General features: G+C 44.7%; 1 protein-coding gene across 7 annotated transcripts in view; it reads left to right on the plus strand.

The window, feature by feature from the left end:
- SPECC1 (sperm antigen with calponin homology and coiled-coil domains 1) overlaps positions 1 to 26,535 on the plus strand; it is an 87,119-nt gene that overhangs the window by 48,490 nt on the left and 12,094 nt on the right. For 5 of the 7 annotated variants that reach the window (XM_071574754.1, XM_071574753.1, XM_071574755.1 and 2 more), the window contains 9 exons: positions 2,534 to 4,101; positions 5,976 to 6,183; positions 6,830 to 6,903; positions 7,191 to 7,369; positions 15,241 to 15,383; positions 15,584 to 15,684; positions 16,400 to 16,481; positions 18,974 to 19,118; positions 19,978 to 20,080. In XM_071574754.1, the coding sequence (XP_071430855.1) occupies positions 2,534 to 4,101; positions 5,976 to 6,183; positions 6,830 to 6,903; positions 7,191 to 7,369; positions 15,241 to 15,383; positions 15,584 to 15,684; positions 16,400 to 16,481; positions 18,974 to 19,118; positions 19,978 to 20,080 (2,603 nt within the window). Of the gene's footprint in view, positions 1 to 2,533; positions 4,102 to 5,975; positions 6,184 to 6,829; positions 6,904 to 7,190; positions 7,370 to 7,988; positions 9,549 to 10,883; positions 12,110 to 15,240; positions 15,384 to 15,583; positions 15,685 to 16,399; positions 16,482 to 18,973; positions 19,119 to 19,977; positions 20,081 to 26,535 lie in introns of those variants that run through there. The other 2 variants (XR_011699525.1, XM_071574757.1) reach the window with 2 other exon arrangements.

The following is a 26,535-nucleotide window of genomic DNA, read 5'->3' on the forward strand; positions in this document are numbered from 1 at the left end:
CAAAATGGTGGAGGACAGATAATCCCAGTTAAATATCATTAATTGTTATCCTTATATATATGTTTTCCATTGCTCAGGATCATGTTGCAGTTGTCATCTGGTGGTGTTTGGAAGCACCCTGGCATTGCTACCAGGAGTGTATTGTTTCTCTTAGAAAAAGGTGGTTTTCCCAGTGCCATGAAATTTGCACCAGTGTGTAACAGAATCATTATTTCTTGTAATGTGTAGATTGCTCCCAGTCAGCACTGCCCACTGCTTATGTACTACCTAGTCATGGGCTTGACCAGATGAGAGTCATGTTATTGCACTGGTTTGAGCATTGAAAAAAAAAAAGAGGAGTAGTTCTTTTGGAGCACTTGCTTTGTCTTAATTTTTTTTATGACAGTAGAAAACCCTCTCAGATTGAACAGAAGTACAGGACATACAGAAGGCTTCAAATCACCCCTTAGGCTCCATCAGAGAATGTGGCATCTGTAAATGTGTGTTTTACATATGAAATCTGTATTATGATTATGGCTTGTGTGAGTACTGCTTCTCTACACTGGACACTCGTCCTGCTCTGTGGTCAGGGTGCATTCAGGTGCTCTCCCACCTGCACACGTGGGTCTCACCTGGGGTTCACCTCTCAGTAGGAAGGAGCAGTGCTGAGTTGGGATTGCTCTGCTGGAAGTGACACATCACATCATGGTCCTCTCATTTATCTTCTTGTCCTTCAGCTCACAGTGTTTGCTGCACCAACAGAACTCGTGCTGAGCTTGCTTTGGATGCAGTTTACAGGTGCCTGGTCTGGGCAGGGTTTGGGGATGGCTGAGTGGTGTGCTGGGACCTCTGCTCTGACAGGTGACAGAGCTCTGGAGCTGCAGTGGAGAGCTCTGCTCTGGAGCTGGGCTGTCCCCTCCAGCTGTAGATGACAAATGAAGCTGTGTGGGCCACTGCCTGTCCCTGCATCCCTCCCAGAGACAGTGCAGCCTTTGTGTCTGGCCTTATCGTGCCCTGCCCCGACAGAGCCTCTCTGTGCTCCCCTGCCAGCGCTGCCTGGGTCCAGGGGCTGTTCTTCAGCTGCTCTTTGTCTCTGGGGGTTCATTGTGCTGCTGCAGAGTGTGTGTGTTGGGGAGGGAGGAGGAGGGGCTCCTGTTTGTGTGGGCTTTATAAACCCAGGGCATTCTTCAAAAGAGATGCTGAGCAAACGGGGTGGTGTTGGTATTAACCCTCCCGTGCCCTGGTTGCTGCAGCCAGAGATGCTGTGGGAGGCTGTGAAGCTGCTGTGGGAGGCTGTGAAGCTGCTGTCAGGCAGGGAGGCTGCTCCCCCCCGGGCTTGCTGCCCTCTGGTTTTCTGTGCATGCTGCACATCTGGGTCACGCTGCACATCTGGGTCACGCTGCACATCTGGGTCACGCTGCACATCTGGGTCACGCTGCACACGTGTGTCAGCAAAGACCCTCCCAAATGTGCAGAGATGGAATTGATTCTAGGATTTCCCTCTGACCCTGAGTCCTTCTGGAACTTGTTTTTATTGCAAACACTGGCTCACTAACCCTTTCTGCTTGCACGACTCTCCCTTGCATCCTGTTTATGTGACTGCATTGGACATCTTTTAGTTGTGCCATATCCCCAAACTTTATGGCCCTGTGCTTTAGAGCTTTACCTTTGGAATAAGGTCCTGAAGGCAGGATTTTCTTACATTCAGTGGCATATAATACCTTCCTTTTGAACAAGCTTATTTTCTTTAACCAGCTTGTTGCAACTTTCCTGGTCTGGATGGCTCTTAATTCTTCAGTGCCCGTGGTCCCATATTTCAAGAGAGCTTTGAAAGATGAAGATCAGCAACTTGTAAACTGTATTTTCCTTGTAATCACATAATGTTGGTGAGGAAAAAAAACCCAACCAACAACCAAACTCTTTGTAACCCCCTTTTGCTTTTCTTCCTTAAGAGGATGGGAATTTATAACATGAACAATCCCTCCTCCATCTCTGCAAGAAGCTGCAGCAACACGATTGTCTTACTGCTGGAATTGCCATGAGAGTTTTATATTTCACTGAATCTGTGGTCAGCATAAATGTTTCAGCCTTTTTTATATTTTGATATCTCTAAATAGACTCTAATAGAAATAGTTTTATGTGTGATTAAAATACTTTCTTTTCCCCCAAAGACTGTATCTTTTCTTAAGTCACTGAACTTTCCCCAGAAATTCATAGGATTAGATTCAGCATTTCACAGAGTAGTGTAAAGAGTCTTTACTTTCAAGTAATTAATATCCTGATACTGGGGATTGTAGTTCATGTATTGCAGCATCTCTGTATTGTATTATTACACTGGGAAAAAGTTAAGCAGGTCGTGTTCCTTTGCAGGGGGTGGGAAAGCAAGAAATGCAGAATAATACCAGCCTTTGAAACATGAATCCTCACAGTCATGACTAAACCTATTCAGACTCTCAGGTGGTTTTGTCCCAGACTGCTCTAGGCTTTAGCATTGCTGTTGTGACTTGTTTCCTTCATGCACTAACTCAGTTTGCTCCATCTCTTGTTCTCCCAGGCGCCGTTTCGGCCGCGAAGCGCTCAGGGATCCCGGCGCCCCGGGAAATCTCCTCCTCTGTGTCCAGGGAGAGGGCTGTGCTGCGTGGCCAGGCCAATGCCAGGAAAACACAGCCCAGCCCCACCTCCTCTGGGGCACCAACTCCTACCAAACACGTGCGCCCCACCAGCAAGTCCAAGCAAGAGAATGAAAGTGGTGACAAGGCTGTTCTGGAATCTCAGGTTAAAGAGCTCCTGGCAGAAGCAAAGACAAAAGATTCTGAAATTACCAAACTTCGCTGTGAGCTGAAGAAATGCAAAGAGAAAGGGTCACTTAATGCTGAAGGAATGGGTGCTTCCAGCCAAAATGTAGAAACAGTATCACCTGTTGACATAGAGCCATTAATACGGACCCTTCAGGAGAAAAACAGGACTTTCCAAAAGAAACTTGCCAGCCTGGGGGAAGAAAACCGTGTCTTGAAAGAGAAACTGCTTTATCTGGAGAACTCCCCTCTGTCAGACACAACAACAAGCAGTGGAGGTGACAGCAGCCTCCCAACCCCAACTACCCAGGAGTCCAGCTTTGGAAACCCATCCAGAAATGCATCCCAGGGGGAGGTGGAGGAGCAGAGGCAGCACCTGAGCGGGGGGGCCCTGCGCAATTCGGGCTCCTCCAGCAGCGATGTCACCAAAGCCTCCCTGTCCCCTGATGCCTCTGACTTTGAACACATTGCAGATGTACCTTCCAGGCCAACATCTGCCAACAGCAACCACTTCAAGGGTTCCAAATGCTCCACCGCAGGAAGTTCCCCAAACAACATCAGCGACCTCTCTGTTGCATCTCTTACAGAGAAAATACAGAAAATGGAGGAGAATCACCACAGCACAGCAGAAGAGTTACAAGCCACTTTGCAGGAGCTGTCAGATCAACAGCAAATGGTGCAGGAGCTTACAACAGAAAATGAGAAGCTGGTGGAAGAGAAAGCTCTTCTGGAGACTTCCTTCCGTCAGCACAGAGATAGAGCAGAACAGCTGAGCCAAGAGAACGAGAAGCTCATGACTCTCCTCCAAGAGCGATCCAAGAACGAAGAAAGCAGAGCTCAGGAGGGGAAGGTCCTTGAACTGGAACAGAAATGTGCAGAAGTTCTTGAAAAAGCACAGTTTGAAAGGGAGAAATTGCTCAACATTCAGCAGCAGTTAACCAGCAGCCTCCGAAGCTTAGAAAGGGAACATCAGGATGCCCAGCAGGTGATTAAAAGCCTGAGAGAAGAAAATGAGAAGCTGCTTAAACTTCTAGAAGTGGAACAGCAGAGCAACAGCACAGTGACAAAAAGTCTGGAGGACTGTAAAATTGCCTTAGAAGGTCTGAAAATTGAGAATGGCTCTCTCAAAACTCAGTTGGAGAACGAGAAACAAAAGGCTGCAGAAATCAACGCGATGGGCTGTGCCTCTGACAACTCAGAGGTGCAGGAGATGCTCAAAGTAGCCCATGCAGAAAAGGCTCAGTTAGAAGCCTCTTGCACTGAGCTTAAACAAGAGCTGCTGAAGGCAAACAGTGAACTAAAGCACATTCAGGGGCTGCTGTCTAAGGTAAAGCAGTAACAGCTGTGAAACAGAATGGTTGTTTCTGTCCTTCCATAAATAGGCAGTTATTGATCTTTAGGTTGTTGTCAAGCCATTGATTATAAGTTTCCAGGATTTAAATGACATGAATTAGTTTTGAATGGAAGCTGGAGTCCTGTGGTATTGTCCTGGTCTCTGCTGCTCTGTGCATATTTTCCCAGGAATGATTGTTAACATGGCTTTATTTGTAAATTCCAAATTATTTTGTCCTAATATTTTCTGCAGGATTTACTCTTTCAGTAAAGAGTTGTGTGTGTCAAAACTGGAGCAAAAACCAGGTCAGTAAAAAATTACCTTGATATTATATGAACAAATATTAGTGTAAATCACTTGTTAATCAGTTGGAGAGAAGGGCATGAGTAGTTAGCAGTGAATATTAAATTCTGAATTAATTAATCATAATTAATTGGCAGTGAGCTATAGGTGTCATTGGTCATGAGAACACAAGGATCTGAGTTAATTAACTTCTCTGAGTTAATGCTCAGAGAAGCTGATAGTTACAGCAACATGACTAATGAAGCACAGTCAAGCTCCAGATGAGATTATTTTCATCAAATCTAAAATATTTTTACAAAACTGACAAATACTCTATTTTAGTATATGTAAAATAATGGCAAAAATTTAAAAAAAAAAGACTGATTTTAGAGCAATTTCCTCACTTAGTAGTTTGTAGCTTTGCTCCAAACAAACTTACCCTGGTTATTGTTCCTATTTTCTGTGTGCTCTTGGATGCTCAGGAGGAGCTGCAGTGTGAGGCACCAAACAAGAACTGTTAATAAAGCCCAGGGCAGTGATTGTGTCCCACTGCTGCAGAAAGAGTGATAGTGTGTGCAGTCCTTCCTGTGTGGGGAAGGGCTCATGAGAAGAATGATAAAATTGGCTGCAGAGGAAGAGAGTGTTGCCAAAAAGCACCTCCATAGTTTGAGTGGGTTAGGAAATCCAGATGTCCTTTCAGCTTAAAGAGGTGACCACAGCAAATGGAGTTAGTAGAGGAAGCTCCCAAGTGCTTTCTGGAGCTGCAGCTCATGAACAATAAATGAAAAACTGCTGAGAGCTCAGACTCTGGACCAAACTTTTATTGCTTGGTTTGGAAACCACAGATTTCCTCATTTTTACTCGTCCTTTCCCTCCAATTAAGCTGTTTTGAATCATTGGCTACTTGTGACACCCAAACCAGACCACAGGCTGCTGTAAGGCTGCCCTTCACTCTGGCTGTGCCAGTCCTGCTCCCTGAATTGGCAGCTTGCACCTTCCTCTTGCTCAGAGAGCTCCCCCCAGACCTGGAAGCATCAATCTGTGAGCTGAGCCAACAATCTGCAGTGCAGCAGATTCCCCCCTCAGTATTTCCAGATGTCCTGTATCCAGAAATACACTGATCTGCAGTAGCTGGCTCTGCTGGGTGTGTTTTCACAGCCCATTGAAAATGCACGTGGTAAAAGCAGCAAGTTGTTGATGTGGATGAACTGATCATGATCTTGGCCCTAAGGCAGTGATATCACTTTCATAATGGAAATCATAAATAGATGTGGAGCTTTCCGGGAAGATAATTCCTCTCTGTTCATTAACTGCAGAGATTGGTTTGGAATTATGGTTGTCATACAGAAAATTCCATTTTCTTTGCAGCATCTCATTTTATTATCTTCATTCCCAGGAAGGAGAACTGACATTCATAGCTCATCTGTGTTTCCTGAGCCTGTCTCCTGTGCACTGAAATTCAGTGTACACAGTGCTGAGAACACAGGTTCAGCTCTGGGGCCCATGAGATGCCCAATAAAGCCTCTAATGAGTGATATCTCCTAAGGAATAAAGGCAGACTTGCAGCTTTCTTTCCTTCCTTGCAGGCTGAGAGTGAGTGTGGTCAGCTGAAGGAGGTGTGTGACCGACAGGCTGAGCAGCTGAGCAGAACCAGCCAGAAGCTGCAGGAAAAAACATCAGAGAATGAAGCAGATATAAAAAACCTGAAGGAGACCATTTTCGAGTTGGAAGACCAGGTGGAACAACATCGTGCTATAAAACTTCACAATAACCAGCTCATCAGTGACCTAGAATGTAAGTGGAGCTCAAAACAAGGATTTAAATGAACTTATGTGAGGGGCTCAGTTCTGGGTGCAAAAGGGAGGAGGAAGCATAACCTTTACAAGGGTTCCAGTTTGGGCCATTCCCTTCTGTTCACACACAACAGGACTATTTTAACAGTCAGTGCTGTAGATACCACATCAGACACAGGCTCCAAGCCTCATTCTTCAGTAAGGGAAGTATTGCCCATTCTAGAAATGGGAATTACTGGTCTTTTAAAGAGCTTTTAGGGGAAAGCACAGGGAAGGACAGTAAAGTCGAGGTTGCTGTCATGTGGATGAGGAGCTGCCACCTGGTGGAAGGAGAGGCCGTTCCACACATCAGTGTCCCCTCGAGTGCCTGGGGGATGTGTGTGCTGAAGAAGTGAATCCACCAGGGATTCTCTAAATATCAGGGTCTGGTTTAATGCCTGAAAATAACAACGTGCTTCTGAGGTGTTTGAGTAACAAATCTACTGTTGATTCCATACCTGGTCCATTGACAGAGTATCTTAATCTCAGTTCAGTCTATTGAGTGGCACTACTTGAAGCTAAACCAGATCAGCTGCTCTGCCCTCCCATTTTCACTTTCACCCTTGCCCTTATGTGTTTAATGGTTTTCTCCCTTTTTGCTGTTCTAGGTAAAGCAATGAAACTGGAAGAACAGAAACAAGATACAGAGAGGCAGCTGAAGGCTCTGACTAAGCAGATGAAGGTAAGGCCCAAAGCTCAGCCTTGCTTTGTCTTGGAGCTTTATTGCAATGCTGGGTATGAGAGAAGCATTGTGTTTTCCTAGAACAAATGTGGAAATTTCTTTCTCTATCCTTTCTCCACTCTCTTCTCTTTGCACTTGCATTGGGGTGCAGGGCTTAGCACCAGTTTCTTTGGCAGTACTTTTGGTCCTGTAAAGAGACAGGTGTTCAGTTTGACCTCAGCTCAGTGCTCAGCCCAGGTGGGTGTGTTTTCACAGCAAACACTTGTGGCTCTGGTTGCTCTTTGTAGGAAGATGCAGAGGAGTGGAGGCGTTTCCAGGCTGACCTGCAGACTGCAGTGGTTGTGGCCAATGACATCAAGTGTGAAGCTCAGCAGGAGCTCCGGGTGGTCAAGAGGAAGCTGCAGGAGGAGGAGGAGAAGAGTGCCAGGCTGCAGAAGGAGCTGGATGAAGTGAAGGGCAGCAGCAGGTTGGTTGTTCCCAGAGGCCAAGATTTGCTGTCTGTGAGTGCTAACATGCATGCCAACAGTGCTTTGTCAGTAACTGCTCATTGGCCTGGATGTGCATGTCCTCTGTTTGTAACTCTTCTGGTGGATTTTGTTGTCTCTTACTCTAAGATGTTTCTGTTCCTTTTTCTTTTTGTCAATCTGGTTCTGTCAGCAAGAGTGTGAAGGTTTTAACAGCAAACATTAAGTAATAACAATTGCCAAGATCCTCTGATAGCTTTGTTCTCAGGCTGGTATTTCACTGTGTTTTATATCCTTCATATCTCTCTGTGCAGCTGTGCTAAACCATCTGTGGAAGTTTGGGTTGGGTACAGATACTCCATGGGACTCCCAGAGGACAACCACTTACCCTGAGAGAAGTCAGTGAAGAAAGACAAAGTAACACAAGCAGTCACAGTGTTTGTCAGAAATGTGTGCCAAATTCATTTTACTCCTCTAGATTTTTCCATTTAATCTCTCCTGGTAAATTCATGGCCATTGGCTGAAGGGCCAGAGGAACACAGTTAATCCTGTCATTTCTTTCAGGTGGAGTAACAGCCCAGCTTTTATGTTGCACATATTTGCTCACTGTTTTCCATTCAGGAGTTTCCACAGCAGCTGTTCAGTACATGGGACTAAAAAGATGGGAGAGCTTTTATGCAGAGGTGTATGGATCAGAATTCCTGGATTGAAGAAACAGAAGTACATCTTCTCTGCAAAATAAAGGAGTGTATTTAAGCTCCAGTTTCATGGTCAGAGTCCCAGGTGGATGCAAAGAAAAGCTGTTACAGACTGGACTGTGTATTCAGAAAAAATGGTTACCAGAGAGTACTTAAGTTCTGGGCTTTGTTTCCATTCCTAGTTTGTTCCTAATGACATTTCTCTTGTTTAAAGCAGAGTCTCTATGTGAGGGTGGGGAATCATATTCTTACAGTTTCCCCTCTTTATTCTTTCAGTTTTAATCTGAAGATGTATTTGATAGTACTTAAAATGAATAGATGATGACCTGCTAATTTGCAAACTGGGATATTTATCTCCCATGTATAAGGAACACAACTGCACTGTCAGCAATTTGGTATGAGAAGCCTCAGCTTCAAATACTGCTTTTTAATTTGGAACCCCAGAATCCATGCATGTGTAGTTCCAGAAGGAGCTATTCAGACCTGTGTTTAATTATGTCAGTTTTGGCATTTGTGTCTTCCTCTCTGTCACACACACGTGGATCTGTCTGTCTTTGCTCTGTAGAGCTTGCTTTGAGTATTGCCTTGGTCCTGGAGCCAGGTGTGCTGTCTGCAGTGGGCAGTGTTTATTCTCCTTCAAAGACAGGTATTGAAACCAAATTGTGCATCTGTCAGTCCAGCTAATTTGACTTGCAGAGTAGGCTAAATTTGTGTGCTGAGTGGTGTGGAGAGCAAAATGCAGCCTGTGTAAGTCGTTGTCTGAACAAACCGGTGATCAGCAGCTGAGCACTGAAGTCACAAAGCTCTACTGCCTTATGAAACAAAGTCCTGAAGTACCCAGAGCTCCTGCTGAGAGCCAGTTCTACACTCCCAGGGATCTGTGCATTCCTGAGGTCACTGTCTTCCCCAGCACCTCAGCTTCTTTCACCCAGGAAGGACTGAGGATGTTCCCATTGTTGCTTTTAGTCACAAATACTTTTTTCACAAATGCCCCTGCTCAGAATCAGCAGTGGATTCTGGTGCCTGTGGTGATTTTGCTGCATGTTCAGCACTGGTGGGAACAGTCTGTAGCATGATACCTTAACACAGTCTGCAAAGTATTCCTCGTGTTTGCTAATGCTGGGCAGCTGCACACTCAGCTGAGTATCTGACAGTCCCTAGTGAAAGTTTCCTGTCTGATTTTTAAGCTCTTATTGGAAAATGTGCCTTCCAAAGAGCTTGTATTCAAAGGTTTTTGGCAAAATCTCAGCCATCCCTTGAGAGTCATTAGACTCCACCTCATAAATTCATCTTGAAGCCAATTTATCTCCTGTGACATCCTGCCATTTTAATGTTTGCCTGTGGCTGCCTCAGTTCCTGCCTCCAAGTTGGATTTCAGCGTTACATTCTTCTAATCAGAACAAAAGTAATTTTTGGTTTAGGAACAGCCAAAGAACTTGCAGAAAAAATCCAGATGAGGTCATCAGAGTTCATCTGAATGAAGGTAAGAGCCTCCCAAAGGCATCTTTAACACAGATTAAATGTCTAATTCTATGAATAAGAATGCTGGGGGGGGAGGTTGGACCAGCATCAACCAAATGGAGTAAGGAAGAAAGGAGTTAACTTGTCCCAAGTTAGTACTGATTGAAACCTTCAAATTGATTAACCCATGCTTCAGGCAGTCTTCTGTGGTATTTTACATCCTAATTAATATTATTTCTCTGCAGTAAAATGTAGAGCTTACCATCCACTGTTGTGTGACTGTCTCCTCACAGTTAGTGGAAATTGAAGTTAAATAGTCTCCATTCTAGGAGGTTCTCAAGACCAGACAGGATGAGATCCTGAGTAAAAGTTTCAAGGTCTTGCTTTGACTCTTTCCCTTCAAGTTCTCAAGATGATTTTGGCACTGGGACATTGTGCCTTGAACCATGGAGTTGGACTGGGAGTAGTGCTTAGAAAACAGAGAAATTAAATCTGTATTTAAATGAGTGACTTCTTAGAATAATAAAAAATTAACCAGCTCTTCAAACGGAAGCCTAAACTCAAGACTGTGATGTATCCCACTAATTTGCTTCTGTTTTTCCTCCTAAAGTATCCAATGCCACAGCATGGCAGTGTCACATGCTTTTCTCCTGGAAATGAGCTTGTGCTCTGTGTATTAAACCTGCTGTCAGTCTGTGTGTGCTGATGTGCTGCTCATTCGTGCCTGTGTTTGCAGCTGTTCTGTCCTCCAGAGGTGTGACAGTTCACTCTGCCCTCAGAGCAATGAGACTGTCAGAGCAGGCTCCTTGAGGGAGGGGTGGTTTGCTCTAGTTAGTGACTCCTCAGAGTTGTTTGGTCTGGGCTTTTGGGTTGGTTAGGGAAGTTTTGGTGGTGTTTTTTAAACTGGATGAAATTATTCCATCCCCTTCAGTGTTTCTGAAACAGAAACTCGGGGTGAGGTAGAGCAGCTCTGGTTGGCTGGGTGGGTTCATTACCCATTTTGAATGGATAGTCCTGACTGACCAGAGGAGAGACAGCCAGGAACATTGCCCTCCCTGTCCTTTGGAACATTGCCCTCCCTGTCCTCTGGAATTGATTCTCTGGCTTTAAATAATTTATTTCTTCCTTTCTGAGCAACATAGATTTTATTTTCTATTTTGTTTTCTTGTTGCTCATCACGTCCCAAAGCCAAGTTAATGGAGTGTTAAGGCACTTCTTTAGCTCTCCTGGCAACACCCCTGGCATTTCCCCCTCTGCCCTTTATTTACTGATGATGGGATGATGTAAAATGGAGAGCTGTACCCCAGGGTGGGCACTGTGTTGGTTTATAACCCCCCTCACCTGTTTGTCTCCGTAGGTGCCTGATCTCTGCCAGCTAACACAGCCCTGGAGGATGCACAGCCAGGCCTGTGAGACCCTGCAGGACTTCCCTTCAACTCACAGCTGAAAAAAGGAAGTTACAATTCAAGAAAGCACCTCTGTTTCTTTTTATTGTTACCCTGCAAAAGTCAAGTGCATTGCAAAGTGTGAGTGCTGAAATCCACCTCTTCCCATGGGCAAGAGCCTGTCTCTCTGTTTCAAAAGGCTTCTCTCTTCAGAAGACTCCATGAGGCAGAAGAAGTTCTTGATTAATCTAAAGCAACCTAAGCCATAAGGAGTGATCACAGAGATTTGGGGATCTGAAATAACTGAGCTTTTTTTGGAGCTATTTTCCTTGGAACAGACATTCGAACATGCCGTTTTCAGCTTAAGCAAAAATAAACCTGTGTGTGTCTAACCTGTAAATGTAATGGGCATACACGAGTTCTCCACACAGTATTTTATTCTGTGATCTGTCTCCGTGTGTGAGTACAGATGGTGTGTACAGACACACACACTCGGGAACAGGCCACTGAAACCCAGCAGGAACGCTGAACAGAAACACGGAGTTATCCCTCAGTCTCAGCTGCTTTGGCGGGGTCAGATTGTCACTCCTGTACTGGCGAGGCACTCGCCACTGGGTGGCACAGCTGACCCGGTGGTGCCTCAGCAAGGGGGGGTGCCCAACGAGCGTGTCCTGCTCTGACCTCCACGGGGAATATTCCAGGAGAGGTTTGTCCTGCCATGGGAACTGCAGATGGAGAAATCAGAGGGAAAAGACATGAACGTATCAAGCCCCCACTAAATATCCTCCCAGAAAGGAGTTGTTCTCATGCCTTTAACTCAGGGGAAGTGTATGATGATCAGGGACAAGAAGCTCAGCTTTGCAGCTGGAGACACCTGGATGCTGAAGAGAAACTCAGAAGTCACCATGTCTACAAGGAGACTATCAGGATTCATTCCAGGACTGGAATTTCATGTTTTGGCTGTGGGATTTCTGTCCCTTCCTTCTGGATGTGAAGACCTAGGAGGGGCCTGGTCCTGGAGCAGGCTGAGCTAGCAGAGAATCCTGAGGGATGTCCTGGCTCTGGCATGGCCTCCACCTTTGTGCCATGCTGCTGGAGTCTGTGCCTACATGCACTGTGTTGCCTTTCTTTTCTGTGCTGGGTTTTATGTTTAAGAAATATATATTGAAGTGCCAAATAAATGTTTAAGTGTCTGGAATTGTCTGCTGCCTGCCCTTGGCCTCTCTTCTTTTCTGTGCATCAGTAGCTGTGTCTCTACTTTGTGTCCCTTGCAGTTGAGGAGGAGTCACACAGTGTGAGGAGCTGTGTCAGGGACTGGATGGTGGAGTAATTATTTCTGCAGATATGGGCCTGTGGTGCTGCCCTGCTGGAACATCACTGGGGCAGTTTAGACATTTCACAAACACATGAAGGCTGAGTTTGCAAAAAATATATGTATTAAGAACAGAAAGACTTGCACCTTGTTGCTGGTTGGTTGTCCATATTTCAGACCTGGAAAACAAGGAGACTTAACTCTTGCTATTAGAGAAAAGCTCACTGCATCTACTTCTCTCACCAGTGAATGAAGGAAACTCAGCAGTGGTTTTGTGAAAGGGATTGTGTGTCTTAATTCATTGTGGCTGCAGGGCTCTGCTTCCTCCTGGAGCTGCTCCACTTCAGCCAGCTGCATTTGTGTGTGTAAACCATTCATTCTTGTCTCAAGCAAAGCACGGAGCAGTAGATGACATTTAGCTCAAATCCATCACTTCTGTGGCAGAGCTTGGATGGCCTAAGCTGTGCTAAGCTGAATAAGTTCTGTGTGTAAGGAGGAGTCATTTTGGGTTTGAAGTTACAGCTTTCATTAATCTTTCTGATTTGTGTTCTCCTATGCTGTCCTGAATTGGCTGCCTAGTGCAAGTTTAGCTCTTCTGCTTTTCTCTTAAGAAACCCATATCTGGGCCCATTCATGCATCCCTTCACCATACAGATTTATGGTTAAAGTTGAAAGGTGCTCACCAGGTTTCCTAACTCTCCATTGCTTGTTGGCTGGCATGTGTTGTCACTGCTGAAGTAGATGGATCTCAGCACTGTGTTTCCTGTCTCTCTGCCAAGGCTGGCAGAGGCCTCAGTTTTCTGTTGTGATTGTGTTTAATCAAGGAGGTTGTTTCAGGCTGCCTATTACAAATATACAGACTGAAGATTGCAGGAAGCATCCTGACAGAATTGGAACTGGTTGTAGCCCCAGCACTGAAATCTCCACAATTACCTGTACAATGACAGAATAACAGCCTGTGAGCTCTCAGGGGACTCTTCTGTGGCACAGCACAGGGCTGGCCTTGCTGCTCTAACTTTATTGGACACGTTTGCATCCTTCTGCACTCAGAGGCTGGGCTGAGGAGGCTGGGCTGAGCCTTGAGCTGTTCTCAGTTAAATCCCAACCAGTGAAGGTGATGGCTGCCTAGAGCAACCTCTGCCTTGCTTTGTTCTTGAGGTTTGACACTTGGCCTGCAGGCATCTACTCCTTGTTTCTTACTCATACTACTCCACAGACCTTGTGCATACCCTTTTTACCTGGATAGTTGGACAGAACTCTTCCATAGTAACCTATTTAATATTTGAAAGTGTAATAAACTCTGTTGGGTAGTTTGGTATCCTGAGGCAGAAATTTATCCTTCCTCCATACTTTACTAGAAGGAGGACTCCTTTAGTTTTTGTGCCTTGTGTAACTAAGGTGCAGATGTTGTCACCTGCTGGTTTGTTGTTCATGCTCTGTGAAGCCACAGAACAAAATTTAAAGGCTAAACTTAGAAGTTAGCAGAGCACTGGCTCCCTCAGAGCTCCATGAATCTTATCCAATCTGTCTTTCCTCCTTATTGGATTAAATGGAGAATGGAATTGAAATGGCTTTTTCTCTGGCCATCTGCCCTCTGCAGGCTCCCCTGGCACACAGGGAGCTTCAATGAATTAGCAGAGAAATAGCCAATGTCTGCTTAAAGACAGCACCTCCTTAAGCTCTGCCAGAAATAGAAGCTTGAGTCACTCCTATTCTCTTGCTCATTGACACCCTTTAGCCCTTTCCATTTTATAGACTCGGATGGCCAAAGGGAAAGAAAAAGGCTCTGGCTTCTATTTGTAGCTCAGAGTTGTTCAACCCCATAGGCACTTCAGGGATGGAGTCCTCCAGCCTTCTCATGGACTCATTTCTGGGTTTGTGTTCCTGTAGCTCTTGGTGTGTAACAGGAATAGAGGGGAATGTGGTGCTGCCTCAGAACCTGCAGATCAGCAGCTCATGTACAGGGGCTGAGCAGGTGGGAGGTCAGCAAAGCAATGTACAAAGAGTCTCTTTTTACATGACCAGACTTTGTTATTTACTGGAAGCTTAACTAGACTAAAGCCAGATAATTGCACTCCATGTTTGCCTGAGTTTGTACCAGGTAAGTCCAGTGTCAACACTAATCAATGTCAGTTGGATCTGGAAAATACAGGACTAGAAGCAACAGTTTCCTTCTATGATTGTATTTGCTATTTAACACAACTCTGAGCTTTCCTGGATGAACTTCTCTAAGTCCTGCACCTCATCTTGACCTCAACATTTCTTTTCAATGGAGTAACTTAATTATTCTTCCTGTTAAAATTTAAAACCTGTTTCTGTTTGAGTTTCGTCTCTCTTCATTCCAGCCATTGGATTTTGGCAGTCTGGTGTCTGCTCAGATAAAGCACTTAACAGTTCTATTCCCCTTATAAAACTGCTCATGGATTGTGATTGAAGGTTCATTTGTTCAGCAGATGTCTCTGTTGATAAGTTGTAAGAATTGAGTTTCCAAAGTTTTTATTCTGATGTATATTTTCTGGTTTAATTTTTATGGCTTTTATCTGAACCCTGTCCAGTAAGTTATTTTATTTTCATCTGTGACATTCTAACTGGTAACTGTTACTCCAACAGTGGTCATGCCAGTTAAAAACAGTATAAAAGAACATCTTTCTCTTGGGTGAGTTTCCTCGTTATAAACCAAGGGCCACAGTAGCCCCTGGGCCCCTGTGCTGTGCTGAAAGCCCATCCTCAGGTAATCATTGAGGATTACTCAAACAGCTGCTTTTTCCCATGGTACTCGTGCTGTGTGAGGGTTTGGAATGGTGATGCAATGGTTGACAGTGCAGGAGGTTTGTCAGACTCGATGGTTTAACGTTTCCAGGCCCTGCAGAGGAGGACACGGATGTTCCCAAGGTGGTCCCTGCCGAGGCCCTGCAGTCAGAGATGAGCATTGCTGGATTTGCCTTGCCATGGATGAAGAGCTTTCATCTCTGCTTGCCCTTCTGTGGCCCTGACTGGCTGTGGTTTGTGCCTTGCAGGCTGCCAGCCGAGGAGGGGGACTCTCTGGAGGCCGATGGCAGCCGCTGGCAGGGGGTGTGCCTGGGCAGAGCCTCCCCCACGCCGCCCGAATCCGCAGCCACCGTCAAGTCCCTCATAAAGTCGTTTGACTTGGGATGCTCAGGTATTGGAACAGTGTGTTTTGTAGGAAAAGTTATTCTAGCAGTGAGCAGGTGCTGGTTCTTGCTTGAGTGGGTGTTTTCTGTCAGTGCTTGGTACATAAATCCATCAGTACTGTCTGTGGAGTGTCGCTACACTGTGGTTGCCTGTTCTGACAACACAGTTGGGTTTGAATCCAAATGTTTCCATGCTTTTTCCTTGCAGGTAGCACTGGACAAAACATCACAGTTCACAAGGTCCCCAGGAGCCCCCTGAGTGGAATTCCAGTGAGGACAGCCCCAGCAGCTGCTGTTTCCCCAATGCAGGTACAAGATCTTTCCATCCTGGTAGTTTTCCAAGAGGTGGACACGGTGTGGCTCCAACGTGACCAGCACTGCCAGTGGGTGTGTTCTGACAGGGGGAAGGGGAAACCCTTCTGTTTGTTTGCTGTGGAACATCAAATGCTGTAGCACTAACAAAAAAGATCAAAGTCAGTTTGTCTTGACTTCAGCTTAGAGGTCTCAGTGGGCGGATGTGAACTCTTTGGGATACAATTCTGAACTTTTATCACCCTTGACCAGAAAACAGATTTTAATTACTGGGAGTCAGTTACAAGAAACATCACATTAAACAGCATAGCTGAGACAAATGGGTAGTTAGTGAGTTCCAAGGTCCTGGCTCCCAGTTCTCCAGTAAGTTCAGGCAGTGTCACATGAAGGGCTCTTTCAGTTTGGCTTTTCTCCTCTTCTGGTAGAACTGCTCTGTAATGCTTTGTATGTCACTGCACCAGTTAGGTAACTTTTTGGTAGTGATTTTCAAATCTGTGGCTGGAGAAGTTTTTTGCCTGGGTGGTCACTGTCCTTAGAACAGGATATTCCCCTGTGAATCTGGGTAGAAAGCAGGTGCAGAGCAGGGTGTTTAGGTGAGTGTTCTGGAGGATCAGATGACTTTGAAAGACTACTTAACAAATCACAGCATATGCTGGGCTGGAAGGGACCCACAAGGTGTTTTTTAATAATCTCCTGTACCTTTGTTTCACAGAGACATTCTGTATATAATAATGCCAGGCCAGCCAGCAAGGGCATTGCCAGACATGCAGACCTGTCAGACCTTCCTCTTGCAGGTAAGATGTAGTAAATGTACAGATGTTGCCTCTTTCTACCAAGTAAAGCTTGTCATTAACTCTTGGCCTCTGCCAAGGCTATTTTTCCTCTTCTCATATGGTCAAAGAAAACATGGAAAAGGGTCTTTGGTGTCTTTGTTTTAGAGAGCTTATTAATTTTGTTATGTTTCCATTGCCATCTTCATCATAACTGAAAAACAGCTGATTTATTGTGGTTTGCCAACACAAACTTGCCTTCTTTATTCCCAAGTATCCATGGCACCTCTCTAATCCATGCTGTGCAATTGGAGAGGATTGGATTTTGCTCAACATGTATGTATCTGGAACAAGTCCAGAGCACTGTCCTTTGAGGATTTATTTGTTTTTAAATTGAGCTTCATTTGAAATACATCAAACATTTCAGATACCAATGTGAGTGTTTTAGGAGCAATCATATTTGGTCTCTAAATAGTTTGTTTTGAGAGTTCTCAAGAGATGGGTTTGTTTTTATTTCACACTTTGCTTTTGTTCTCTTGTCATTTAATATCCTTTTCTACCAGTGTTTGTTTCCCATTTTCTCTAGGGCCCTTTATTTTGATTATCTAGTCCTGAATGTAGTTGTTGCATTGGAATCAAAGCTAGTGACAACAGTCTTGAATTTTGAAGGACAGATGAAGTGTTATATTCCTGAAGTTAAACTGCTGGGAGGGACAAAAAATATCAGCAGCAATTTTTTCATTCATAGATGGGATTTTTTGCAGTAGTTTGCCAATATAGGAGAGAAATTAGAACCTGTCTTCATTTTTAGACTCTTCACATGTTTGCCCAGGATTCCCCTTCCATCACTAGAAGATGGAGGAGAACAGCAGAACAGGTCAGAGGGTCAGTGGCTGCACATCTTGCCTGTGCTGGTGGTTTCTCCTGCAGGAGTGATGCTAAGCAAGCAGAAGTGTCTTCCATCTGGTGGGATGGCCAGAGTTTACTGACTTGTACCAGCTGGTTCCCAGAAATTGTGTGTTTTCTTGCGTGGAAATACACAATGATCCCAAACAAGACCTTTTTAATCTTCACCAGTTCACTGTAGCTTGAAGTCATCTGTCAGCTGTGTGACATAAAGGCACTGCTTGACAATAAATATCCCACTTCAGGCCATGGATAATTTCTGTTATTACCCATAGACAATTGTTCTGTAACAATATTTTATTAGCCATTGTATGGTAAAAATTGATGGTTGCTTATCTAACAAGTTCCTGTATTTACAGCTTCTCTTTGTACCTGGGTTTAATTTAGTTCCAATAATCCATAGCAAAGGTTTACTCACTCACTGTAAAGTTGTCATGGCTCTGGTTCCAATCTAAATAATCCTAGAAGGCAGTTGATCCAAGCCCTGTGCAAACAACACTGAATTAAAAATCATCCCCAAGGAAATTCAGAGTGCAGTAGTCTCCATAGTAATACTCTTCTGGCTGATTCCATCTGACCAGTGTCACAGCAGGGTTCTGTGGTGGCCTTAATGTGACCCAAATGCTGCAGAGTTGGAGAGGAGAATGGATTACTTCACCCAGAGAGCTGGTTGGGATCTTTGCATTTGGAGGCAGAGGTTTATTGGGTCCATCCTGGAATTTCTGACACCCAGAAACAAGTCAAAGGAAGCTGGAGCTGAGCTAAGGAACTCACACCTCTGGGTGATATGGATAATTGTCATAAGGAGAGGACTGAAAAGGAGGAGAAAAAGTTGAGTTCCACATTTAATTAATTCCTGATGACATGATCTGCAGGCCACAGTCCTGACCTGTTGCATCACCTCATGCACTCACAGGCCATGATTTCATTTCTATGATCTCTTTGGCTTCTTTTCAAAAACCTGTCAATATTGGATGCATGGCTACTAATTTGGTTGATTTATGTATGTAAAAGATGTGTATATTTATATACATTTATGTGTGTATACACACATATATAAATATATCTCTTAAATGTATTATACAAAATACATAATATATGTAATAAACCATAGGTGCATCTGCTGTAAATATATTGAGACTCCCCAAAGCTCTGTCAGAGGGGATGCCAGGCATCATGTGGTATCAGGTGCCCTTTCCTGCTGCCTTGAGCTGGCTGTTGAGGAGGCAGGAGCTTTCTTTTTACAAGGCTGCTGATGGCAGAAAAGAAATGGCAGTTCTAGGGCTGGTCAGCACTCTGGTGATCAGCTTTTGAACCTCCCAGCCTGTCGATTGTGGTATTTCCCCTCGTTCCCCTGGGCCCCCACCCCCCAGCAGGAGCATCAATCACAGGAAGCCGGGCAGCCTGCGCTGCTGCAGCCATCAAAGCAGCCCTTGTTGGGATCACCTCTAATCTGCCCGAGCTTTCCAGCCCCTGTGTGTTCAGTGAACAAATGAGTACATTTGTTTAGAATCAAAACAACAGGCTGCATATTGTGTGCTGGGTGGCAGGACAGTGATTAATCAAATTCCTCAGCCTGCAAACTGACAGCTTCTTTTTAATTCCCACAGACCTTCTGAAGGGGAGGAATGAGGAGCTGAAACCGGAGCATTACCTGCGCAAAAGCCCCTCCCTGGAGTCCCTGAGCAAACCCCCCCTGGCCTTCAGCAGCAGGATGCTCACCCCCAGCAGCCTGAAACCCCAAAGCAAACTCAGGTAACACTCAGCTTTCCTGGGAAAAACCAGCACACTGGAAGGACTGACAGCATTTCCTGGCCCCAGGATGGATGTTGTTCTCTGGAGGAGGAGCTCTGTCTCCAGAGAAAACTGCCTGTCCAGTTTGGAATTTCCAGACTGTGTGAGACCAGATATGAAAGTTCAGATTATAATAACCACAGTTATCTGTAAGATGAACAACCATGATTAAATGAGGGCTTTCAGTTGTATGCAGGAATTCCATCCTGTGTACAAGTGGTCAGCCCTTATTGTCTTACTGTGGCTTTGCATGTTATGATGAGTTAAAAGCCAAAAGCTCTGAGGCCTAAAGGAAATTGGACACATGATTTTCTTCTCTCTTGAGAAAAAAGTATATGTATTTGGCTCTGATCTGCACTGTTGCTTCCACCAGTAGAAGGTGTAGAGTGGAGACACTGTGGGTGTTGGGATTGGTGGCCTTTGACTGTCCTCAGGGCCCTGAACTGCAGGACAGTTCATTTTTCATTGCATTCAACAACTCATCCTGCAGCAGCTCAGCTGGGTGGGAATTTGGTGTTACAGATTCTTCAGAATGTTTCTGTTAGTTCTACACCCTAAATCCCAGTTTTCAATACATAAAACAAAGAGCTTACTTGAAAATTTTGTGAGGAAAAGGCTGATGAAAATAATAGCAGAAATATTGGGCTAACACACTCCTGATACCACCTGAATTTGTCTTGTGTCAAGGCAGGCACAGAAGGCAAACTCCAAAAGCTATTTCAGTTTGGTTTCTGTGCTGCCATTCTGTTTTGTCACACAATTAAAAAGAAGAGATTTCCAGCATATTTATCATCTTCTCCCCTGTGCTTCCCTGGCTTAGTGTGGAGAGGAAGGACCCCCTGGCAGCCCTGGCTCGGGAGTACGGGGGTTCCAAGAGGAATGCTTTGTTGAAATGGTGCCAGAAGAAGACTGAAGGTTACCAGGTAAGGGAATAGGTACATTTTTACTTTAATCTGAAGAGTCATTAATTACTCTCCTGTAGGTTTGCAGTAAGCAATGTCACATCAAAGAAATATTTGTATTACAGCCTGTGGATTTTTGCACGTTTACTTCCACTGGGTGTGTTTCCATCCTCTTCCTTCAGATTTCTGTAGCACTGCAGTCCCCAGTCTTGCATTGTCATAAGCAATTTGTACACAAACCCCACAGTATTTACTGCATCAGAGGCTGCTGGTGGTGAGAATCAGAGTGTATATGCACAGCAGCTTCAATTTGGCATCAGGTTTTGAAATTACAATCTAATATTTTTTCCATAGGCCTCTGTGGTCAAACCCCTATTTGTGTGAGGTTTTATTTTGGTCCTGTCTGCAAAACCAAAGAAATACATCATTTTGTGGCCTTGACCAGATGAAGTTTGCAGCTTGATTTTACAAAGCAAGTTCTGCCTGCTTGAAACTGTCTCATGTTTTTGCAGAGTGATTTTCACTGTCCAACAGGGATAATGGTTTGTCCAGGTCTTGCATGGCCATTGCTGTGTTACCTGTCAGTGTTTGTGTGCAGTTGAATTCAGCCTTTGGTTCTGCAGAGAAGGCAATTACAGACCATATTTCATCCTGTGATAGGTGCTGGGTGTGCAGGATTGCCTTGGTTTGATACAATGTTGGGATTTTTCTTTCTTTAGAATAATATTGTTTGTTACTTGGAGCAGAAGACAAAAGCAGCCATCACCACATGAAATGCACCCTGGAGCAAGTCTTTAATAAAAGCAGAATCCATCTTTTAAAGTAAATAATACAGTATTTGTTTCTTCACAACCAGCTCTTTATGAAGCATTAACTGCAGGGTGCAGGAGGTTGGGAGAAAAGACAGTAGCATTTGCTTTCAGCAAACTGAGCTATCAGAGTTTGAGTCACTTTTAGCACTGGTGTGTTCATGTGGCTTGCAGCAATTTCAGGACAGGTATCAGGGAGAGCTCCTGACTGCAGACACACCTTAGAAAGAACAAAGCCAGGGTTAGTGTTTAGCCTGAAAGGCTACAGTGCTGGCTCCTGAAATTGTGTGTTCTGTGCTGTGTTGATTTATTTTATATCTCATCTGCCAAATTTCCCCTGGTCTGGGATATGAAGGTGTGTGGGAACATTCCCATCCAATCCTTAGAAAACAATTAATTGCACACAACATTTCCAAGGCTAACTTCTGTTCAGCCAGCAAACCCATCTCCTGAGTAACACTTTCTCCTGAGTAGTTTTTCCCTTTGAAAAGAAATGGCTCATATGATGAGCTTCCTCCACTCTCTTAATAGTTTAGCTCTGAGCACTCTGTTAGAAGTGTTCTCTGAGCATCAGCCTGTAGGTTTCTTTCTCTGTTTTACACCCAAGTTGGACTAAATGTGTGGCTTTCAGAAATCATTATGTGGCTTTGAGAACAGAGAGGCCTGTCTTGATTGTGTAGGTACAAACCTGGCACCAAGAGTGACAAGTATTTCCTTGGTGATAGAACAGAAACAGAGTGGTGTTTTTCTGTGCAGAGCCCAAGGAGAGGAGCTCAGTGTGAGTGGGACAACAGAGCACCCAGGAGGGGTGCAGGGCACTCAGGGGCTGTTGGTTGTTCCTTTAGGATTAGTCTCTGGAGGGGAGTGTGTCCATGCTTGAGAGGAGGGTGGGAGTCTCTGCTTTGTGCATGGCTGCTGCAGTGTTGTTGCTACAGGACTGTCCAGCTGATGTTTCAGAAAAAGCTTTGGTGTTTTGGTTCCTGCTCTGCTGATGCTGTTGGTCATTTCAGCAGTTTTTGAGAACAAGCAGGTAAAGCCCTGACCAGCTCCTGTAACCCAGGAGAGTCTGAGCAGTTCAGACTGGGATGTGGTGGAGGTTGTTACCTGGGGTGTGGGTGTGAGATCTCAGGGCAGAAATTGAAGTCAGATGAACCTTAGGACAACCACAGTATTGATTTGTGGTGAGTCTTCCCTCTCTGTCTTCACTGCTTCATTTAGAGCCAGTCTCTCTCTCTCTCGGACATTCTCCCTCGGATTCTCGTTCCCATTGCCCTCTTTGCAGAGCACTCACTAACTCTTCTGGAACTTGCCTTTCCCAGACCCTTGCACTCTCACAATAAGGCTGATGTTGAGCTCCACAGGGAGTTTTTATCATTCTTGTGTACAGAACTGGAATGGAGTGAAGGACGTCATGCCCTTCCTGCCTCAGCCCCTGCCGGGTGGGAGGGAGGTGGGGAGCCCACGGAGCAGAGCCCTGGTGACGTGCAGGGCTTCTCTTCCATGGACAGTATCCCTGTCTGTGGGGCTTCATCTGTGCAAATTCCAGGAAAATCTGTCATGTAATTTCTAACATGAAGCACAGAACCACTGAGAAGTTTGGGTGCAAACTGTTCTCAGCCATGAGACACAGTAGAAGGAGAGAACAGAGTAAAAAGCTGCTCAGCTGCCTGAGTTCTGTTTTCAGTAGTAAAATGTGTGATAACAGTTCCTCATCTGAGCTGGGGAGGAAGAGGGAGATTCCTTTCTGTTCAAGTTATGATTTCATTGAGCAGTGTGAGTAAAATGAAGTAGAATCACTGGTACTCTCAGTAGCAGCTTCTCCCCATGTCCCACATTCCCTGAGGAAAGTTGGATCAGTAACCTTGCAAGGTATCTGGGGATGAGACCCAGGGAGCAGCACACAAGACTCCACTTTTTAAATGCTTTAATCCATACAAACCCTCTGCTATAGATAGAAGGTGGCATCCTGCTCCTGGCATGTGTCACAGAGTCAGTTTGGAAGAGATCTGTAAGATGGAGTCCAACCACAGACTATCCTTGCATTGAGTGCAGTGGGAACATTCCCTGGCTTTGAACATTCCTCAGCATGTTCCCCAGGAGGCAATCTCATAAAACAAACCAGGGACACTGGGGGGAGCTGGGAGAAGTGCAGCACAAATTAGTAGTGGCCTGGAGGGTTTTGTTTGTTTTTTAAAAAAGAAGTTGTGTGAGTTTGCAGTGACTGAGGGGAAACATGAAAGCTGCCGTGGCTGTTACTGCTGTGTCAGTTTCAAGATCCCTATTTAAACAGGGATTTGATATCAAAAAGATATGAACACTGAGGAGAAAGAGTATTTAGAACATGAAAACAGATTCACTAGAATGAAAATAAAGTGGAAGTTCAGTTTAATGCCTAGGAGAGAAGAGTATGAAAGAGAAATTGCATAAACCGTGGCGTGATCAGTCACGTTATTTCATTCATCCTGTTCTGCTGTAGAGATGAATCTTACCTGGCACTTTGGCCATTGGTTCTGAGTAGCCATGCAGGGGAGGTGCTGAAAAAGTCTCAGCAGTAAAAAGAACTGCAGTAAAATCAGTCTTTGGGCTCAGTCTTTATACAGAGCTTCCTCATGGAAAATTTGCAGGCTAAAACAACTAACGTTAATCTATTGTCTGGCTCCCTGTAGGAATTGTGCACTGGCACAGCTCTCTCCTGCCAGACACACAGACTCTTCTTCTGCCTCTGTGAACTCGTTTACATTTTGATGTAAAATGTCGTGGGATGAGGTGACAGACTTGAGAACTGCTTTTGTGGCTCTGAAACTCATTTACCACAAGTCCTTTAAACCACAAAGCCTGCTGAGAGTAAGCTATTTATGTCAAAATAGCTTTTTCTCTGTTGTCTCACGGGTTTTTTCATCTGTTTAGAAAGATGAGGCATCATGGCAGCAGTGAGAAGAAGCCATTGGGTGCCTCTTCTCTAACAGTCTCAGTTCCTGTGGGTTGTAACTCCTGGAAGCTGCTGAGAGTCATTCTTGTTGCATTATCACCTTCCATAATCATATCATTAGTGACTGGGGTGTTATTTAAGTGCCTGATTCTGCTTGCTCTCTGTGGAGACCATTTGTCAAGGGGCCAAACCTCTCTAGATTGTCTATTGCTGTCCACAGATGTATTGTGAAAACACAGAACTTCAAGAGGCACTTAACCCATGATTATTAGAATTGAGGATTATTGTTTCTTTCCCTCTCCAGAGAGGGAAGGAAATTGCTACCATGTTAATGAATATGGTTTGATAAAAAGTACTATTTTCATGTACTTTGCAACCACTACACACCCGTCCTGTGCACAGAGGAAAAGAGGATCTGAGACTGGCTCTTTCCACCAGTGCATAATTGTGGTTATTCTTTTTATCAAAGTTGTGTTTGGTTTAACAGGTCCCATTTGGGATCCACTTGTTGAAGAACCTCCATCTCTTCCCATCAGGCTGTCTGTGTGGTTGTCCTCAGTGGAAGAATGGTAAATAGGAGGGATGGGGAGTGTTCTAGAACTGGCAGAGGGCAATGGCAGCTACACCTCCGAAGGTGTTTGTATTCCAGGTATCCTGGGCATTCAAGCCATTGCATTCCATCCCCTCCCTGACTGGCAGGGCCACTGGCCCAGCTTCTGGATAAGGGCAGTTCTCCCTGGAGCAAAGATGCCAAAGGAGAGAGAAATAGAGCTGTTGCAGTATTTGCTGTTTATCAAGTAATTACAGCAAGAGACTAGTCAGCTAGTGGTTTGGCAGTGGATATAAGACAAAGCTCTTTATCCTTTTGTGCTCAGTTCAGACTCAGACTAATACTAGCTTTTTTTAAATGAATTTGTGGCTTTCTTTTTCTCACAGGAATTCACATTCCTTTTTTTGCATGCTGGACAGTATTTCCTCCATAACCTCCTTGTTCTCAAGCTCTATTTGACATTATTATCCCCTGCTTTTTCTGGTATATTTGACTGGCTTTCTGTCTGGCTGAGATCCAGCACAGGTCAAGAGTGGCAAAGATGGAGAGGTGCAGATATTCCCTTGGGTCAGGTGGTTGTGGATCCAATGTGTTCTCCCTGGGGAGGTGACTCTGCCAGGACAGACAGCCAGGATGACTTTTGTGACTGCTGATGGATCAATCGGGTGTATTCCTGGGGCTGCACTTTGTGAGGACCTGCTTTATAGAAGATTCAAAAACTCCTTCGTGGCCAGTTGTGCTTTAACATGTTCCTGTTTGAAGGTTTCTTCCTTATTCTGGAAACTAAAGGTTATATTTAGAATCAAGAAGTCAGTTACTTCTTTGTACATCACCAGTGTGAGGAGTTGACATGAAGTGTCTCCCTGAGCACTGATCTTCCTGTGAGTGTCAGCTGAGCACTTTGCCTCCCTCTGCACCAGAGTTACACATTGTGGTTGGACCACAGAGAGTGACAGAGCTGCGTAAATAATATAAATATATCTATGTACATGTGTATAGAAAGTAAGTGCTGCCACAGCCCTCAGGGCTGGTGCCCAGCCTGGCAATTCCAGCACAGTTGATTCTTTAGCAGAATTAGAGCTGAATGGCACAAACCAAACCCCAGGATCCAGCCTCTGACCCTGAGCAGAGCAAAGTTCCTGGGACTTGGCTCCATCAAACACTCCTCTGACACCAGTAAAATGGAGAATAGTCTGAAAGCCTTGACAATCCCAGCAGAGCTGTGCACTGTTCTGAGGAACAAAAGAACCCAGTTGTTTCCTAATCACCAGAGGTGCACTTGGGTGTGGGAGTGGTTCTCTTACCCTTCCTTATGTTGCTGTTTGTGTCAGCCTGTAGCCAAGAATTGTTTCAGGACATTTCCAAATTGTATCAGTCTCTCTCTCAGGTTTCTGTCTAAACTAACCAGGTTTCTGCCTGCTTTCCCCTCTGCCACACCAACCTGTGTGCTGAGACAGCAGGAAAAGCTCTGACTGAGCACAGTGAGTTTGGCTCTGGCACAGCCACATGTCCCTGGTGGCCCAAAGCCCTCTGTCCTGAGAGGCTGCACGTGTCACTGAGAGCTCTGTGCCCTCAGCACCTGCTGCATTTGCACAGTTAGAAGTGGAATATATGAGGAGTGGGGGTTTCCCAGGAAGTTATTAGCATATTCTGTGAGTTTCTGAGAAATAGGTGAAATTCTTTGTGTTTTGCTGATCTTTGATGAAGAGGAGGATGTTGACTTTTCCTATCTATGCAAAAGTTGAAAGTACTTTTGGTAATAGCTATTGAGACATGAGGGATTATCCTGTGTTAAAAAAACCCAACAATATATTGGTCAGGAATTTTGCTTCCAAGTCTGCAGGGGACCATCTTTGTGACCTTGGTAGTCTCACACTATAGCATTGCCTTGATTTCCCCAGCAGTTGAAATATAGATCATAGAGTCATATAATTGGATTATGATAAGTTTATTAATATTTGGAAAGATGCTCTGATGAAAAGGGCAATCTAGAAAGTGTTTTATTTATGAAAATGCAGGCTGAGATTTTCAAGATATTCCCTTTTTCTTTTTTTCCCGAATAAATGTTTTCTTTTTCTAGATGAAAATACTTAGAGCTGACTCTGTGCATGCAGTTTCTCTGTACGCCCCAGCTGGACCCAGGGGATGGGTCTGGAGAATAATCATGGCATGTTGGGATAATCAGGTT

This window comes from Pithys albifrons, chromosome 21 (genome assembly GCF_047495875.1).
Source record: "Pithys albifrons albifrons isolate INPA30051 chromosome 21, PitAlb_v1, whole genome shotgun sequence".
NCBI classification, from domain to species: Eukaryota; Metazoa; Chordata; class Aves; order Passeriformes; family Thamnophilidae; genus Pithys; species Pithys albifrons.